Source organism: Microcaecilia unicolor, chromosome 3 (genome assembly GCF_901765095.1).
Source record: "Microcaecilia unicolor chromosome 3, aMicUni1.1, whole genome shotgun sequence".
Classification (NCBI taxonomy): Eukaryota; Metazoa; Chordata; class Amphibia; order Gymnophiona; family Siphonopidae; genus Microcaecilia; species Microcaecilia unicolor.
Window position 1 is genome coordinate 64,520,775 of NC_044033.1, and position 19,481 is coordinate 64,540,255.

Sequence of the window (19,481 nt, forward strand, 5' to 3'; positions counted from 1 at the left end):
CAAGCAGTGTCTGGATCTACAGATGCTGTGTCCATGAACAGTAATGCACTGATAACGTTTTGTACCACCAGCTAACAGTTCACATATTTTATGGTTGAAGCACGGGTTTCCGTGTCTTCCAGCTGCTAGCCCAGGGCCATGATATCACCTTTCAGCTCTGCACTCGGTGTTGAAAAATCTGCCCAGATCATCTTTAGATTTTCATCCAGGTGCGGATCTCCAAGATAGGATCCGATGGCCCCTTAGTGTGTTCTCCAACTCCTGGTAAGGCCGAATCCAAAGCCTGAGCAGTCACCGCATTCTTACGGGCCCCACTGTCACCATATCGTCTTCCACTAAGCCTGCTGCAGCTGCACAGTGAAACGCAAATTCTTTTAGATTCACCTTTTTCTGATGCAAACTGCTCATCATAGCGGTGAGTCTAGACCCTGGGGTAATGAAACACTCCCTCATTCCACAAAAACAATTCAAGATGCTGCAGATATACAATGATTGAACCATTTGCTCAACCAAGCTCCACTTAGGCGGCCATTCACTAGGGTGATGTCCATCACTTCTGACTTTTGAGGAGAAAGGAACCTCTGATTCTGTTCAAAAAAACTCCATAGATTGGATATTCGCAGAGTTCTTTTGCACTATCTGAAGGCAATTATTCCTTCTAGAATTTTGATAGGCTCTTTGTCTTGTTTCAGAGGCTGCACAAAGGGGAGGCTGCTTCTAAGATGGCCTACATCCTTCATCAAAATGTGGTCTCTGGTGGGCTCTGTGCCCATTCTATTTGAGCTAAGGTGACCTCCTGGGTGTAGGCCCGGGTGGTAACCCCAGAGGACATCTGCAGAGCAGCAGCATGGTTGCTACTGCATTCATTTGTGAAACACTACAAGATTAATGTTTTTGTCAGGGGTGATAATACCCTTTGGCAGAGCCATGTTACAGGGGGCCTTTTTTCCTCCCTTTTAGTAAGGTGCAATTTTTGTACATCCCATTGATCTGGTCAGGTCTAGTAAAGTGAACTTTATTCTTACCTATTATCAATAGAAATCAAACAAAATAAAACATGGAAAAGAAAATAAGATGATACCTTTTTTATTGGACATAACTTAATACATTTCTTGATTAGCTTTCGAAGGTTGCCCTTCTTCGTCAGATCGAAAATAAGCAAATGCGGTAGCAGATAGTATATATAAGTGAAACATCCAAGCATTACTTTCACAGTCTGACAGGGTGGGAGGGTGGGGGTGAGTAGGAGGTATGCATGGGGGGACATCAAAGCATTTCATTGATATTCTAACAGGATGGGTGTGGGTAGGTGAGAGGAGGGTGATAAACAGAGAAATACAATTTTATGGTTTATAATAGGCTAGAAAACCCAGATCCTTGTTAACTCCTGTCTGTTGGGTGTAAAAATATTCAATCATTCTGACTTCAAAGGTCTTAGTTCCTGTATTGTTTTAAAGTTACCTTTCAGGATTCTAACTATGAAATCACTGGTGCAGTGTCCTGGTCTTACCTATTAAATTCCTTTTCCTGATTCATGCTGGACAAGTCCAGGGCCTGCCCTGAAAAACTTCAGTGTTTGGGGAATCGTTCTCAGGATCTGTCTGCTCACTCTGTTGTTAAGGCTAGGTTCCAGAGTACTGTCCTTTGCTTATATTCTGCAGGGGTTGTTTTGGGGTTTTAAAGTCTTGTACATAGGTTTCTTTCACAATAGCCTCCTGAAAAGGTCCAGGCTGCACCACTTCTTATACCAGAGATCAATTTATTTTGAACTTTCCTGATGTGAGAGGGTTCAGATATAAAAGGATATGTTTGTCATTTCCATATCAAGCCACTAAGATTTGGAATAGTTTCCCTTAGAACTTCAATCTAATTATATGAGATTTTGTCAGTCTTTGAAAACCTACTTCAACAAATTTTCATAGCGATTTATTATGTTATGAATGTTTTTGATAATGTTACATCATAGAAGTGGTTGTTATATTTCTTTAGTAATTCGTATTGAACTGTTAGTAAACAGCAGAATAGACATTTTTTTAGTTTAATGTCACTGGAAGAGATTGACTTCTCTACATCCATTTGCTGGTAGGGGGACACAGTCCATTGGTCTGGCCTGGTCTAGCAAGAATTAAGGAAAGAAAATCAACATGTAAGAACAAATTTCATCTGCCACCATATATATTTCAATAGCACATGTTTACTTTGAGCAGTAAGCAAAGAAAGACACATAACTCTGTTTTGTAAGCTGTGCGCCTCCTTTTTGCTATTGTCTGTGTAGAGAACTTCTACTATTTTGTATAATAACTCTTTTCTCTGTAAGAGAGAGGTTGGCTTCTCTGCTTTGCATCTGTCCTGAGCACACAGTAAACAGAAAAACAGAGGAGTAATGGATCTGCAAGTAGGTGTGAAGAAAACAGTCCCCCGATGCTGAAAACTCTGGTGCTAGACGGAACAGTGCTGGAAAATACTGCCACAACAGTGCCCAAAAATAACTTCCTAGTGCTCGATATTAATAGTATGCAAATGATATGCACTCTCTTAGCATCGAGCATTAGGAAGTTGAGCAGCAGGATTGTGCCAGGGGCTTATGCCCGGTCCAACGGGGGGCGGGAGGCAGTGCAGCCAGGTGCTTTAAACAGGGTCACAGCTTGCAAGTTCTTCTTTGAAAAGATTGAAAGTACTTGAAAAACAGGTTGGTGCTTTAAAAAATAAAATGCCTGGAACAATAACCTTGACAGCCCACCCTCTTTCTAGCCTTAACCAGACCCTTTCCCTTGTAGGGCCTTTCGATTCCCAAACTGAATTGGAAATCAGTACAGAGAATATTCATGAGCTCCAAAACAAGCTGTGCTCAAAACAGCAATGAGTGATACCCATGCAGTTGGAAGGTGGTAGTTGTCCTTTGTTTTTTTTAATAGGGAGGTCGATGGGGGAAGAGGATTCCCTTGCCTTCTTTCTTTAGTTTTGTCTACCGCCTTCTCCAAGCTGGCATTGGGTTTTGTACGGTAAGGGCGCCTTTCTTCGAGGCGCTGTTTTCTGAGCAGCTCTTGCTTCCTATGTTAAGGGGCAAACGTAGGTGCTAGTCCGGCGTTAATGGCCTCTAGCGCCCGCATTTGCTTCTGAGCATTGGGCCCCTAGAGAGAGAAACCAAGAATGTCTGTTGATTCAAGGAATTAAAGGATCCTTTGAATAAGCAGACATATTTGCTTTTAGTCTCTAAACTGGGATCTGCTGGGGGTTTTTTTTCACACACTGAGTACACGGTATACCACTTATGACATAAAGAACTCATCAGATTTGTAGACCCAATACTGTTTCCTACTATAGAGGACTTATATTAGTTATGGTGAGTGTTCATGCTGTGACGTCTTATTTGGTTGCATAAACAATATTATTATTATATATATATTTTTGTAAATATTTAGCTTTAAAATTCCAAGGAATTACTAATAATGAGAAATCAATTCACTGCTTGTCTTTTGGGTGCTGAAGGACAGAAATGTTTAGGAATCACATTTTTGCCATATACCAGTCATAAAAGGGTCTCTTCATAGGGGATGCAGGTATTTTAAAACATTAGGTGGTATACTCCAAAAAAAAAAAATTGAGGTGCCACCTGTATTCTGCTCAGAGACTGATCCATAAGAGATCATTTCACTTACACGTGCATCCATTCTTTTTTTGTTTCTTTTTTGCTATTCCTGAATTTATTTCTTCAGAAGGTCCCTTGATTATAGGTGATTTATCAAGTCTTAATGAATATACTTTTTTTTTCTCCCATTCCTTTATTTAGTCCCCCTAAGTGGGGCCTAAATGATCTCCTTTCTATATATAAAAGTTCTAAACCCACCTTTTTTCTTAAATCATTTTAGCAAGAAGAACTGATGTTGGGTGACCCATGCCTTAAGGACCTGAAGAAAGGGGACATCGTTCAGCTCCAGAGAAGAGGGTTCTTTATTTGTGATCAACCTTATGAGCCTGTTAGGTAAATCTGGTAATTAGGCTTATTTTAAAGCCATTTGAAGTCTGAGTATTCATGCGTAATGATTCTTGTTCTCTTTGTCAATATTTGTAATCTTACTGTTTCCGATCTCATTGCTGTATTTCTCTCCCATCTTTGTATTGATGCTATCTTAGAAGGAAAGTAGAATGATGCATTTTGGACTGGCACTATGACTTGATTTAGACCTAGGTTGGATTCCTCTGATGAGTGGGTCTTGGAACTAGTGGGAAGGGTGAGCTCAGAGTGTAGAGTGGAAGAGGGAAAGTAGCATCTGTAACCAGAGCAGCCCTTTTGTACAAGAGCAATGCTGTGAGGGTCAGTCTTGGAGGAAGCCATCTTTATTTTTCAGGGACCCTTTAGTTGGTCATAGGAGAGAGAATAGTCTTCACTAACTATTAGAGGGTAGAGAAGACTGCAAGTAGAACTTATCAAAAAACAGCAGTACTAAAATAATTATAGCAAAACCCAACAGATGGCACTTAGCAGTGACTTACTGCCTCCCTTTATAAGTAATTTTAGGAGAGTTGAACTTTATAGACATACTACTACTACTTATCATTTCTATAGTGCTACAAGGCATACACAGCACTGTTCACCATATACAAAACACAGTCCCTGCTCAAACAGCTTACAATCTAGGTAAGATAGGTAAACAGACAGAACAATTAAGGGTAAGGGAATAAAGAGGTGAGGATAAAGGACTGGGCAAGTGAGTTAGGAGTCAAAAGCAGTGGTAAAGAGGTGGGTTTTGAGTTTGGACTTGAAAACGACTAAAGACGGGGCTAGACGTACAGGCTTGGGAAGTCTATTCCAGGCGTGAGGTGCAAATTAGCAGTAGAGGAGAAAGGGACAGATAAGAGAGATTTATCTACAGAACGAGTACTCGAGGGGGGACGTAATGAGAGACAAGAGTGGAGAGGTACTGGGGAGCGGCAGAGTAGATGCACTTATAGGTCAATAAGAGAAGTTTGAATTGAATACGGAAACGGATAGGGAGCCAGTGAAGTGACTTAAGGAGAGGGCTAACGTGAGCATAGCGACGTTGGCGGAAAATGAGTCGCGCAGCAGAGTTTTGGACTGATTGAAGAGGAGAGAGATGGCTAAGAGGGAGGCCGGTGAGAAGCAGGTTACAATAATCAAGACGAGAGGTGATAAGAGTGTGGATAAGGGTTCTGGTAGAGTGCTCAGAGATGAAGGGACGGATTTTGCTAATGTAGAGAAAGAAACGACAGGTTTTGGCAATCTGCTGAATGTGAGGAGAGAAGGGGGAGAGAGAGGAGTCATCGATGACCCCAAGGTTACGAGCAGATGAGACAGGGAGAATGAGAGTGCCATCCACCGAAATAGAGAAAGGGGGGAGATACAGACAAGTTGCTGCTAACTATCCTCCCTGCTGTCATTCATGCGCTGTCTCTTCTTTTGAAAATGACTAGCTTCTCTTTCTAGTCCATACAGTTGTAAAGAAGCACCCTGTGTCTTAATTTATATCCCTGATGGACATACGAAGGAAATGCCAACATCTGGCTCCAAGGAGAAGACCAAGGCTGAAACAGCCAAGAAAGAGGTAAAACAGGGCACATAGAATATAAGAACTTCCATACCTAGGGCAGACCAAAGGCCCATCCAGCTCAGCAGCCTATCTCTGATATTCACAAGTAGTAGGTGCTCAGCGGATGTGTATAAAGAAACACACTTCCAGTCCCATCAGTCATGGTTTAGAGGTGAATTGAACCAAGATGATACATCTGATTTCATAAATATGGAATATGTTCTCTGCAGGTTAGGAATTGTCTAGCTACAGATAGAGAGGTCCAAACTCTAGACTTCTCCATCCACTTTAACCATCCTTCTGGCTTCCAGACCAGGGACATAGCCAGACCTTGATGGGAGGGGCGGGGGCACAGCCAAAGGTGGGGGGGGGGCACATTTTGGGCCGCAGCTACCGCCTCCCCACTGCAACCGCGCCCCTTTCTCGCCACCACTCCTTCCCGCCACTGCAAAGGTACCTTGGCTGGTGGTGGTCTCCAACCCCCGCCAGCTAAAGCGTGTGTCCTGCGCTGTTCTCACATTGCCTGGCGCCCTGTCCTGTTTTCAGTTGCCAGGCAATGTGAGACCAGCGCAGGACAAATGCTTTAGCTGGCGGGGGTTGGGGACCCCTACCAGCCAAATCCCCCCTCCCCCCAGCTTCACCACTGCACTGTTCCAAACATTAATGCAAACGTGTGTCCAGTGCTGAGAAAACTCCACACAGTTGTAACCCTAGATCATCTGACATGGCCTTCCTATACATATTTGGACCCTAGGCATGTGCCTAGTTTGCCAGTTCCTTAATTCAGTCCTGTGTGCAAGTCAGAGAGTTTTAAATCATGCTTGCCATGCAGTTTCAGACCTTTTTTTTTTTTCTAATTTTCGTCCCCTGGAAGGGCCCATTTTCAAAAAGATCTTGTATGAGACTGGTGAGCAGTGGAGGGAATGAAAAGAGAAAAATCACCAGGTATGGTGAACGATGACTCATTGCACTATAGTTCAGTAAGAGGCTGGTTTTGGCTGAGCTCTAATCCTAAAGGACCAAGAAGAAGCTGTTGGGCCGATAAAAAGAATTACTCAATTCAACCCCCCTCCCCCTAGGAGACACAAGCTCATTTGGAATAGGGTCTGAATGGGACATGGAGCATATATGAAGCCAATGTAAAGCTGTCAGATGCAGTGAGTGTGAGCTGTTGGTCATTTTTGCTAACATTCTTGAACCACTAAGAGGCATATTTTCAAAGCACTTAGCCTTCCAAAGTTCCATAGGTTTCTATGGAACTTTGGAAGGCTAAGTGCTTTGAAAATATGCCTCTAAGAGCAAACTGGCAGGATGCTGTTTATGAAATTTCACAAGTATGTACCTAGTAGTAAGATTAAACTTCCATTCATATTTGATGGAAACACCTAATTGGGTATGTGATGACTTCATTATGCACCCTGCTTGAGGTATTTGAATGAAACACAAGGTGGTGGTTTCCCAGGTTGCAGTGATACAGATGGCTAGGAATTAATCCTTCCAGCACAATCATGCCAAACTGGCTAGTGAAACTGTTGTTTAGATAGTATAGCCACTGAAATGACATTTTCTTGGCTCTATAGGAAGCTTCAGCAGTTGCCAAGGATGCCTCTTCACTATCTCCTACTGCTGTAGAGAGGGATTCCTGTGACCTTTACAGCAGGGTGGCAGCCCAAGGAGACCTTGTCCGAGAATTGAAAGCTAAGAAAGCAGCAAAGACCGATATTGATGCAGCTGTAAAACTGCTTTTGTTATTGAAGGCAGAATACAAAGAGACAACAGGTCAGGAGTACAAGCTTGGAAATCCAGTGGCCCCAGTACCAAAAGCTTCCACTAAACTAGAGCCCCACAGCTCCAGGGACAGCATTGCTCTCTACGATAAAGTGGCTGAGCAAGGAGAATTAGTCCGAAAGCTGAAGACTGAAAAAGCACCAAAGGTAAATGAACACAGTGGAAAAATCTTTATAATTGTGTTTATATACAAAATGGGTGGGACTATGAAGCGATTCTTGATTGGTTGGATTCTGCATTAGTATGCACATGACTTTCAGTGATGGGTGTGTGGTGATTAAAGATAGTGTAAAAATTATCTATCTATATGAATTCCAGAGGAAAGCTGTCTCTTGCACTGATGCAAGTACTACAGCGAGTGTTAGCAGTAAATTTGAGAGACAGATTATATTTCACATACCCTTGGCTTAGGAGTGAGATTCATTACTGTCATGGTATGCACAAAACTAAAGCATAACTATCACTTGTTGGAATATTTAGTCATAATGTATCTTGTTCACTACCTGCACTGCAAAATCCAACAACGGATTGGAGAAAAAAAGCTTAAGTGACAGCAATATTAGAATATCACTCTGACCGCTGTCATAAACACAATCATTGGCAGAAAAAACTCCAATCCACTTTCAAGCAGCGCTGATAGAATAACAAACCATGGCACACTGGACATGTACTCAAAAGGTTGAAATAGAACAGTCACTTATCTGGTAGCATCCATAAATATATTCATCAAAATGTGCCTTCAACTTCAGCAAGCACGGACTGCAGAAGTTTCCCATTCCGACAAAAGATCTTCGTTTTGCAACCGGTTGCTTCAGAGGATTACAAACTCAACCTTCACAAAATGGCACCCGGTCCAAAAGTTGCTCACTCAGACACTTCCGTATACCACTTCTGGTTCTCCGTATACCACTTCTGGTTCCACTATACTGACGTTATTTGTCAGAAGAATGCAAACCATTTGATCCTGTGGTTCAAACCTTTTGGCCAAACTGTGTCCAAAGTATAAAACCACCATTGTTCTATCTGAAGTCTGGTGCACAAATTACCCCGGCATACCGAGGCAGAGATTGAGTCAATTACTGAATGTTCTAAAGGTTCAAAAGAATGTTGACTTGTTGTACAGTGTTTAAGAAGAAGCTCTTCCCCTCTTCCGTGCTCAATGTTATAACGATGCTCGAACAGCCTCGTCTTCAGTTGGTGCGTCGTTTTCCCCACATACATCAAATTATGGGGACAAATTATGATATAAATGATGTTCTGAGATACACAACCAGTCAAATTTTAAGATTCAATGTATTCAAGGATTACACATTCACACCTTCCATCATAGTCATACAGGCTGCACAGCAGCCACATTGCCAGTGGCCCTCATTGCCAGTTACATTGGTTGCTGTCCAAACATCAGAATGGCACGAATAAGAATATGTGTGTGACTGACTGATAGGCAGATAGTGAAGGGTAAGTGTTAAGTGGGTTCCTTCTAGCCCAGTGGATCCTTTGTTTTTGGTATGTAGGTCTATAATACTTTTGGAAGTTTCTAATCTTAAGCAAAGGAACTGAAGATTTAAATATAATATCACTAAGATGGAGAGTGATGTGTTAACTTTTCAATCTGATCCCTCTATTGTTGTAAGGAGAGCATATAAAGGAGGAGCTGTTGTGGTACTGGATAAGGATACATATTTTCAAGAAGCTTGCAGTCAGATTCGGCAATATACAAGCAGTTGAATGCTGACTTATGATGAGCTCTTTGATGTATATTTTAAAGGTTCAATTGTCTATTTTGTATCTTTTACCAAATATCCATAAAGACCCGGAGATCCCTTCTAGACGCCCTATAGTTTTTTATGCAATTCTTTGTTGGAAAGGATTTTTAATATGGTGATGTGTTTTTGCTCCCTTTGATGTTCACTATTGATTCATTCTTTCAAGATGCTGCATATTTTTGAATATATTATCCACCAGAGATAATATTCCAGTCTGGGGTTATGGCCACGGATGTGAAATCCCTTTATACCAGTATTCTATACCAGTATTCTATAAAGTGAGGCAGTAGAAGTGGTGGAGGCAGCTTTGGAAGTACAATGTCACCCTCGTATAGTTGCTATAGATTTTTTTGATTAAGCTAATTTCTTTGGTGATGCAACAGAATTATTTTGTTTTTGATGGGCACTTTAGGAACAGTTATCTGGAGTTGCTATGGGGGCTTCATTTGCTGTAGCTAATATTTTTATGGCACAGTTTGAGCATTGCTAGATAGAGTGATCAGCACCATTTCCCATGTGGTTTTATGGTGCTGATTTTATTGATGATATTTTTATTCTATGGGACGATTCCTCTGCTATCCTGGTGAGCTTTGTGGAGTATTTGAATAATTGTTATCTGACCATTAAGTTTGAACTTGCCACTCTAAGGAGATAATTTTTTGGATGCTTATATTGTAAGAGAGGCTGGAAAGTTTTAAGATTACAGTGTTCATTAAAACAAAACCAGATCGGAACACTTTTTTACACTATTGAAGGATGCATCCCCCTTATCTTAAGAACAGTCTACCTATATCACAATTTCCGCAATATTGCAGGACTTATTCTTAAGAGGAGGAGTATTAAGTTACAGCAACTGCTTTAAGTGACAAGTTCAGGAAGAGGGGGGTATCCTCCTAAGGTGGTGAAAAATGTCCTCAGGAGAGCTCAGTTCAACTCAAAGGGACAGTTGTTAATTTATTGTGTGAAATGTCCTAGACGGGATGTAGTTTCTTGTCTGTTAAAGTTCTCTCCATTGTCCATTCAAGTGAGGTGAATTGTGAAAAAGCATTGGAAGACTTTGGAGGTGGATCGCTGTTTTCAAGAGTTGTATTGTCTGAAGTCTTACAGCAGAAATAGTAATTTAAAGGACCCTTCACTATTCTGATGTTTGAACAGTGACCAATATAACTGGCAATGAGGGCCGCTGGAAATGTGGCTGATGTACAGCCTATATAATTATGATGGAAGGCGCAAATGCATCTATTCTTTTTAGGAATGTATTGCATCATAAAAATTGCACTACTTGTGTGTCTCAGAATGAAATTTATATCTTAATTTGTCCCTGTAATTTGGTGTATATTGGGCAAGCAACGCACCAATTGAAAACGAGGATGTTTGAGCATTGTTATAACATTGAGCACGGCCAAGGGGAAGAGCCTCTTGTTAAACAAGTCAACATTCTTTTGAAACTTTAAAATGTTCAGTAATCAACTTGATCTCTGCCTCGATATGCTGGGGTGATTTGTGCACCAGACTTTTTCAGATGGAACAACAGTGGATTTAAACTTTGGATTTGAACCACAGGATCAAATGGTTTGCATTTTTCTAACAAATGACGTCAGTATAGTGGAACTGGAAGTGGTATGTGGAAGTATTTGAGTGAACATCTTTTAGACTGGGTGCCATTTTGTGGAATTTTGTACAGGTTGAGTTTGTAATCCCCTGACTCATCCGGATTGGTTGGAGAAATGAAGATCTTTTGTTGTGATGAGAAGGTTCTGCAGTCTGTGTTTTGTTTGAAGTTTGATGAATATATTGATGGACGCTAACAGATAAGTGACTGTTCTATTTCAACCTTTGAGTGCATATCGAGAATTTTGTAGTTCTCACTCTCCACCTACCTGCTGGCAGGAGTGCATAACCCATCTCTCTAGGCTGGTCTTGGAAAGACTAAGCGATTAGCAGGTAAGGTCTAATGTCTTCTTTCTTCTCATCTCATATTTTGAAGTGTGTAAACACTTATGTTCAACCATATTCAGCACATTTTCCCTAGTTATATATCCTAAGGCCTGATTTAACAGCTAAGATGTTTTTACAGTGTTTCAGACCAGTCTAATTTTGCGTTTTCTTATGTATGAATGTTGTTGGTATCCGTGTTTTGTGTGCTCAAGACTGTACAAAAGAAAGATTGTGAAGAACCCAGTTTTCAGCAGTAATAGGAAAAGAAGCAAAAGATAAGGTGTTAACTGGACATTGGGGAAATAATTACTGAATAATTTTAAGGCACAACATTGATTTCTATGGTCCTTTACAAAATGCTGTTCCTAAAATTTCTTCTGCTATAAGTATTTTTTTTTCCCTTTTCTCTTCTCTTGTTAGGAGCAGGTAGATGCTGCTGTGAAAGCACTTCTTTCTCTAAAAGCTGAATATAAACAGGCAACAGGCCAGGAATACAAACCCAGAAGCCCCTCTGTTGCTCAACTTTCTTCCAGCTCTCCCTCTGCTTCTTTTCTTTCTCATACGTGCCCTGGTTCAATGGACAGTAAATCACTGTACGATAAAGTAGTAGAACAAGGAGAGGTAGTACGCAGACTCAAATTGGAGAAAGCTCCCAAGGTATGCTGATATTTCATGCTTCAGGGTTCTGCTGCTCCAGAGGAGTTTTATGTATGACCTTGTCCAAGAAAAATTATGCTTAGCAAAGTGTATCCCCAGAGGCAGAATATTGAATGAAAACTGGAAAAAGATCTTCCAGACTATCTTAAACACAAAGATACAGGGGATATTGACCCAGTTACATTGTGGGAGGGGCATAAGGCGGTGATGAGGGCAGGGGTGTAGCCACGATTGGGCCTAGGCCCACCCAGTTTGGGCTCAGGCCCACCCAGCAGTAGTGCACCTTTAACGTTGCTGGCATGGAGGGGAGCATGCTGGGCTCCCGTGGTCTAGCATCTCTCTCCCTCTTGCATCATTCTTGCATGAACGGGTTCCCCAAGAGCGGCAGTGATTCTCACATGCTGCCTGCCACTAAGCCTGTAGCCCCCTTTTTGCTGCATCCTGCTCCCCTCTGTTGTAACTTCCTGTTTCTGACTAGGCTCCGGTGGGACCGGTTCAAGCAAGAGTGATGCTTAAGGGAGGGAGATGCAGGACCGCGGGAGCCCAGCCTGCTCCCCTTCACACTGCTGCTGCCTGGGACCCATTGATAGGAGAGTTGTGAGGTGGGGTAGGGAAGGAGAATTGCTGCATGGGAGGGAGGGTGATAGAGAATTGTTGGACATGGGATGGGGATAATAGACAATTGTTGGACATGGAAGGAGAGGGGGGAGAATTGTTGGACATAAGGGAGAGATGCTGCATGGACAGTGAGAGTGATGTGAGAGATGGAGAAATGTTGGACATAAGGATGAGAAGGGAGGGAGAGATGCTGCATGGAGGGTGAAAGAGGGACAAATGTTGGACATAGGGGTGGAGGGAAGGGGGGAGTGGCTACATGAGGGTGAGAAAGAGAAATGTTGGACATGAGGGTGAGAGGAATGAGAGAGGGAGAATTGTTGGACATTGGAAGTATTGCGGGGAGGGGGTTTCTTGGGTAGGTAGCAAAGGATAAAATGAAAAAAGGTTCAGAAGTACTGTTATAGATTCCTATGCTTTTCCAAGATTGTATACCTCTTTTGAGGGGATTTGTTTCACTTTTTGTCCTGGTTAATATGTGTTTTGTTTATGGCTGTTCATCTCATACTGTATTGATTATTGGTTTCAATAAAGACTTCTCACAAATTTAAAAAAAAAAAAAAGAGAGAGAAACTTCAAAATTTATGTCTAGTGTGTGGCGATATGGCTAAATTGAGATCCTTGAAAGAGCTGGCAAGATCAACCTGCTTGACATAGTGGTATGGTTTTGGTATGTTGTCAGAGTTTGGAAAGGTGACAGGTTGCCTTGCATGGATGATTTGGCTAATGTACAAAGGATAAAGGAAAACCAGCCCAAGGAAGAGAGAAATGGGGCTATTTAATTGTACTCTGAGATTCCATATGGCAGCACTGCCACTAAGCTATGCTTCGTTTTTAATCTTTTCATCTCTTATGTTCTTCCACTTTTGAGAGTGGAGAAGTAAGCATAGTGGTTAGAGCAGCAAACTGAGAGCTATGAAAGCTTCTATTCAAATCCTGCTTCTTCCACTGTCTTTCCTTTGGCAAATTATTTCGCCCTTCATTTATTCAGCTTAAATATAGATTACCTGCTTGTATCATGCCTTGAAAGATTTGGAAAGATAATCAAATCTCAGATCTAAAATCCAGCTCCAAATGCAAGTCCGCCTTGCTGCTTCATGGACCACTGGCTCTTAGTAAATGGTTTCTGTATACTGAGTTTGGAAGTTGCAAATCACCTCAATATACCTGGAGATGGCTAAGTACTACAGTGCTGGTTTTTTCCTACTACTCTTTGGATTTTGAGTTTAGTGGCCTTCAGTTCTAGGTTTTACATAGCAGTGATCAGTGAACATAATATGGTTCTTGTACAAGGCATAGGGTGGGATTGGAGGACTGATTCTACCCATCTCTTGCTCTTTTTCACCTATTCTTTTCCTTCTTTAGGGTCAGTTAGATTCCATCATGAAAACACTTTTAATATTAAAAGCAGAGCATAGATAAGTGGTGAGTTGGGATTATAAACTTGTAACTTGACTTTCTTCTGAATCTTTCTTTTTTTTTTTTTAAACATATCTTAGATTAGTGGGGATACATCAGAACACTATGAGAAGTCATCTTCAAGAAGTTAAGGTTTAGTTCTCTAGTATGTCATAAAAGGCTCCCAAATTCTGTCAGAAGCTGCAACACTACCACATCTCTGAGCTGTCAGCTTACTCAAATAATACACGTCCCACAAAGCACTTCTTAACCATGGCAATCAGGGGAGAGCTGCAGAATTCCAACATTTTTCCATCTCACGACAGATAGATGCCATGCAAGGTAATAACACCTTCAACGCTCCTCATGGAATAGTCATGTCTGATATGAAGGAAGAAGAGAACTGGATCTGCTGTAATTGAGGTAGAAAACATCAGTGAAAATAGCTTAGCGCATCCATTCCATAACTATGTAATAAAGGGGCATTCCCACCAAATATGAAGATAGGTACCCTTTCCACCACAACCTTTTCAGAAATTGCCCTTCTATAAAGGATCAAAACATGCTATTTGGGCAGAGGAGAAGTGTACCCATCTGTACAGCGATTTCAGCCTATTCTCCACTAGGTCATCGGACACGGAAAGGTGAAATGTGTTCAGATAATAACATAGTAAATGACGGCAGAAAAAGACCTGCATGGTCCATCCAGTCTGCCCTACGAGATAAACTCATATGCGCTACTTTTTGTGTATACCTTACCTTGATTTGTACCTGTCCTTTTCAGGGCACAGACCGTGTAAGTCTGCCCAGCACTATCCCCGCCTCCCAACCACCAGCCCCGCCTCCCACCACCGGCTCTGGCACAGACCGTATAAGTCTGCCCAGCACTATCCCCGCCTCCCGCCACCGGCTCTGCCACCCAATCTCGGCTAAGCTCCTTAGGATCCATTCCTTCTGAACAAGATTCCTTTATGTTTATCCCACGCCTTAGCCCATTCCTGCTGTGCAAAAGGGCGTCCCAAATCTTCCTCCCAATGCTCAATAAAAGATGGAACCATCAAAGATTCCTGTTGTCCCAGTAAATCATAAAGGATTGGTATGACTTTGGGTTGACTTACCCCACACGACAAAAATTCCTCAAAGGGGGTTTAAGACCCCTAGGAATCTGCTCCTGAATGGTTTGTCCAGAACCAAATGTGTAAGTTGTAGATAGGTGTAAAAATCTTTTTGTAATATTTGATATCTTGTCTGTAAAGCTGAAAAAGAACAAAGGACACCTTCCCCATATAGCTGATATGTGCCAACCCTTTCTGCTCCTGGTTCTGAAAAACTTGGTGTTCATCCCAGCACAAGTGAGGTACGAACAGGTAATAGGGCAAGCACTGAGATCTTTTTTGCTTGCCACACATTCTGGCTCAGTGTCACAAAACTTTAGGATGGTATTCTGAAGTTTCCACCTTCTGGGCACACATAATTGTATCCATAATACCTGCTGGCAGGTAACCTTTCCCAGTAAAACTCATTCTGTTCTTACCCATGGAATGGGAGAGCCTGTACCCCATGATAGAAGGGACTGTCCAGCTTATAATCGAAAGAGAAAACACCTATATTTCGACCCAAATCGGGAGATGGGCGTTTTTCTCGCAAAGGCGCCCAAATCGGTATAATCGAAAGCCGGTTTTGGGCATTTCAAACTGCACTCCGTCGCGGAAACGAATAAAGTTGACGGGGGCATGTTGGAGGTGGGACTGGGGTGTGGTTATCAGCTGAGGAGAGATGGGCATCTATAGCTGATGATAAAAAAAAAAGGCGTTTTTACCGCAATTTTGGGTCACTTTTTTTGGACCCTTTTTTTTCACGAACAAGTCCCAAAAAAGTGCTCCAACTGCCCAGATGACCACTGGAGAGAATCGGGGATGACGTCCCCGGACTCCCCCAGTGGTCACTAACCCCCTCCCACCCAAAAAAAAACAACCCACTTTAAAAACATTTTTCCCAGCCTGTATGCCAGCCTCAAATGCCGTACCCACCTCCATGACAGCAGAATGTGTTCGATCCTGTCACAGCCTTTCCCTGGGTCAGATGTGGCTCTTGGGTGCACTACAGGGTCACATCAGCATTGCATTGTGGTGGGTGTAGGGTATTTGGCTCCGTGATTTCATTAGCTTGTGTTAGTCTCACGATGTTGGTAGTTGGTAGGCTCTTCTCCCATGGTGCTTTTCCCCCTGCCTACTGGGTCAGAGTGTGCCCTGTTCTGTTTCCTGTTGTAGTCCATGCAGTAGTGGCCATTTTTGTAAGCCAGTTTTAGTTCCCTTTCCTGTGTTAGCCACATTAGACAACTTAGTTCTTACCTTGAATGTGGCTGAAAGAGGGTATTGTACAGCATTCTGCCAGTTCTGACCTACTGCTAATCTCAGTACCAGGGAGACTCGTTACCAGTGGGGCACAACCTCTGCAGTTAACTGTGAGTAAACATACTTATTCCAATAAAGGACGTTTTCGGAGAAATTAGTCTTCAGGTGTCAAGTGGTGTGCCAATGTTGAACAGCAGCAACAAGTCCTAGAGGCCTGCGTGTATGCAGGTCCCTGGAGCACTTTTAGTCGGTACCGCAGTGCACTTCAGCCAGGTGGCCCCAGGCCCATCCCCCCCTACCTGTAACAATTGTGCTGGTAAATGGGAGGCCTCCAAAACCCACTGTTACCCACATGTAGGTGCCCCCTTCACCCCTAAGAGCTATGGTAGTGTTGTACATTTGTGGGTAGTGGGTTTTTTTTTGGGGGGGGAGGGGGGTTGGGAGCTCAGCACCCGTGGTAAGGGAGCTATGCATGTGGGAGCTTTTTCTGAAGTCCACCGCACTGACCTAGGTGCCCAGTTGGTGTCCTGGCATATCAGGGGGGCCAGTGTACTACCAATCCTGGCCCCTCCCACGACCAAATGGCTCGGATTAGGACGTTTTTGAGCTGGGCGTTTTTAGTTTCCATTATCGCTAAAAAAAAAACAAACGCCCAGCTCAAAAACGTCCATTTTTTCGAAAATACGGTTCGGCCCACCCCTTCACGGACCTGTTCTTGGAGATAAACACCCATGGAGATAGGCGTTTGCGTTCGATTATGCCCCTCTGTGTCTGTGCAGCCCCAAAATATCTTTCAACGTCTGGGAGCCCCAGTCTATTCTCATGCCTCTTTCTTATCAATACCCATTACTGTCAGAGTTTACGAACTTACAAAAATTAGCTTAGGAATTAATATGGGTAGGGTCTGGCATACATATAAAAATCTCCACTGTTGCTTATAGCCACCCAACCCAGCCTGGTATGTGTCGGTCCATGTCAGCGATCAAGAGCCAAAGAAAGCTCCTTCAAAGCATTGTATATTCTGGACAAATACTAATCCCTAAATATCTTATATGACCCCTCGCCCAGCTGAAAGGTAATATAGTTTAGTCAGTGGGATCTAGAGATATGTTCAAGATTTCAGACTTACTAGCATTCATTCTGAAGCCAGAGAGAGCCCCATACCTATTCAGATTATTAATTATACATGGCAAAGAGAGCTCAAACTCTGACTGTTAACAATATGTTGTCTGCAAATAAGAAAATTTTAAGTTCCTCTGGCCCTACCTGCAGACCCTTAATATCCTCAGCTTGTCGAATATGCACTGTTAGTCCAAAAAGAAGAGGGGACAAAGGCCATCCCTGCCTAGTACCTTGTCCCAGAGGAGAAACATCCGAATACCCACCGTTCACCCTTATCTTGGCCTTTGGGGTGGAGTATAAAGCAGAGATCTAAGTCTTAAAGTGGAGGCTGAAACCCATGACATCCAAGACCTCCCACATAAAAGGCTATTCAACCCGGTCGAATGTCTTTTCGGCGTCTTTAGCTAATAAAACCATGAATGTCTGTATGTGTTTTGTATAGTAGTTAAGATGACTTGGCCACCCACTGTTATCCCCTGTCGATCTTAGGGAATGAAACCATACTGATCCTCCCCTATGAGATCTGAAATGTGCCTGTTCAATCTATTAGCCAAAATACTCATCAACAATTTAACATCCAAGTTGAGGAGGGAAATTGGTCTATACGAGCTATCTTTCCCAGGTTTAGGGAGTGGGCAGTATTGTAACAGAGACTCAAGAAAGTCCAAACAATCCCGGAGCTCAGGACAGGCTGCAAACAAAGCACGGTCAAGCAAGCAGAGTCAGGGCAGGTGGCGGTCCAGAGAAATCGAGGAGACATGCTTAGGTCTTGAGCCGAGAAGTCAATCCGAGGAAAGGAACAAGGACAGGTTGGCTGGAGAGACAGACTGGAAGAACGACAGGCTGGCTGGAGACATAGACTGGAACAAGGGCAGGCTGGCTAGCAAAACGGACTGTAAAGAAGGCAGGCAACATCAAGCAAAGGCTAGGAGACCTGATGCAAAGGCAGTGCATAGAAGTCACAAGATCACTTGTATAGGCCCCAACTCTTGATGTCATCAATGGGTGTCCTGAAGCTTTCCTGCAGCTGGCCCTTTAAAACAGGGTTTCCTGTGCACGTGCATGCCTACGAAAGCCGGCATCGGCTGGTGCTGGAGGTCAAGGAGGAGCAGCCCGCATGACAAGCAGGTGCCAGAGGCAGCGGTGCAGGCAGCCTGCTGCGCCAAAGAAGCAACCCAGGACCCCAGAGAAGGCCGCAGAGCCCGACCTCGATGCCTGCCGAGGCCAGCAGGTGAGCTGGGGCACGGAGTGTGACCACAGCTGTGATAGTAAGTTATTTATTTTACCTCCTAAAGTGTATTATGGATAAACTCTTGGCCACTCAAAACCTTAACCCCTACATATATGCCGATGACGTCACAATCCACATCCCGTTTAAGAAGGACTTAAACGAAATAACTAATGAGATCAACCAGAGCTTCCAGGTCATGCACTCATGGGCGGACTCATTCCGGCTAAACCTCAACGCCGAAAAAACTCAATGCCTAGTTATCACCTCTCAATACAATGCAAACAATTACTCCACTATAACCACACCTTACTGCACACTTCCTATATCAGAAAACCTGAAAATTCTTGGAGTCACCATTGATCGAAACCTCACACTCGATACCCACGTGAAGAACACAACAAAAAAAATGTTTCAATCAATGTGGAAACTCAAAAGAATTAAACCTTTTTTCCCAAGAAACATCTTTCGCACCCTAGTACAGTCACTAGTTATAAGCCACTTGGACTACTGCAACACCCTGTACGCAGGCTGTAAAGAACAGACCATCAAAAAACTCCAAACAACCCAAAACACGGCAGCCAGACTCATCTTTGGAAAACCTAAATATGAAAGTGCGAAGCCCCTAAGAGAGAAACTACATTGGCTTCCGCTCAAGGAATGAATTGAGTTCAAGATCTGCACAACCGTGCACAAAATCATTCACGCAGACACCCCACTCTATATGCTAAACCTAGTGGACCTACCGCCCAGAAACGCCAAAAGATCGGCCCGCAAATTCCTAAATCTGAATTTCCCCAGCTGCAAAGGAGTGAAATACAAACAGGCTTATGCTACGACCTTTGCTTACAAAAGCACACAATTTTGGAATGCCGCGCTCACGTTGTCCACCCCTGCCACGTGTCCCGCCGAGAGACCCTGAAGATGAGCTTCTGCCCACAACATTAACTCCGCCGCCTCCACAGCTAACGCTTGGCTCTTCGTTCCCCCCTGCCGATTTACATATGCGACGGCCGTGGCATTGTCGGAAAGAACCCTGACTGCCTTGCCTTCTAACAGGCTGTGA

The 19,481-nt window shown here is 43.1% G+C and overlaps 1 protein-coding gene across 4 annotated transcripts in view; it reads left to right on the forward strand.

Annotated features, from left to right (window-relative positions):
* Positions 1 to 19,481, forward strand: part of EPRS (glutamyl-prolyl-tRNA synthetase) — a 216,568-nt gene that overhangs the window by 104,735 nt on the left and 92,352 nt on the right. For 2 of the 4 annotated variants that reach the window (XM_030196016.1, XM_030196017.1), the window contains exons 16-19: positions 3,870 to 3,982; positions 5,447 to 5,564; positions 7,130 to 7,483; positions 11,462 to 11,698. In XM_030196016.1, coding sequence (XP_030051876.1) covers positions 3,870 to 3,982; positions 5,447 to 5,564; positions 7,130 to 7,483; positions 11,462 to 11,698 — 822 coding nt within the window. The remainder of the gene's footprint in view (positions 1 to 3,869; positions 3,983 to 5,446; positions 5,565 to 7,129; positions 7,484 to 11,461; positions 11,699 to 19,481) is intronic. The other 2 variants (XM_030196018.1, XM_030196019.1) reach the window with 1 other exon arrangement.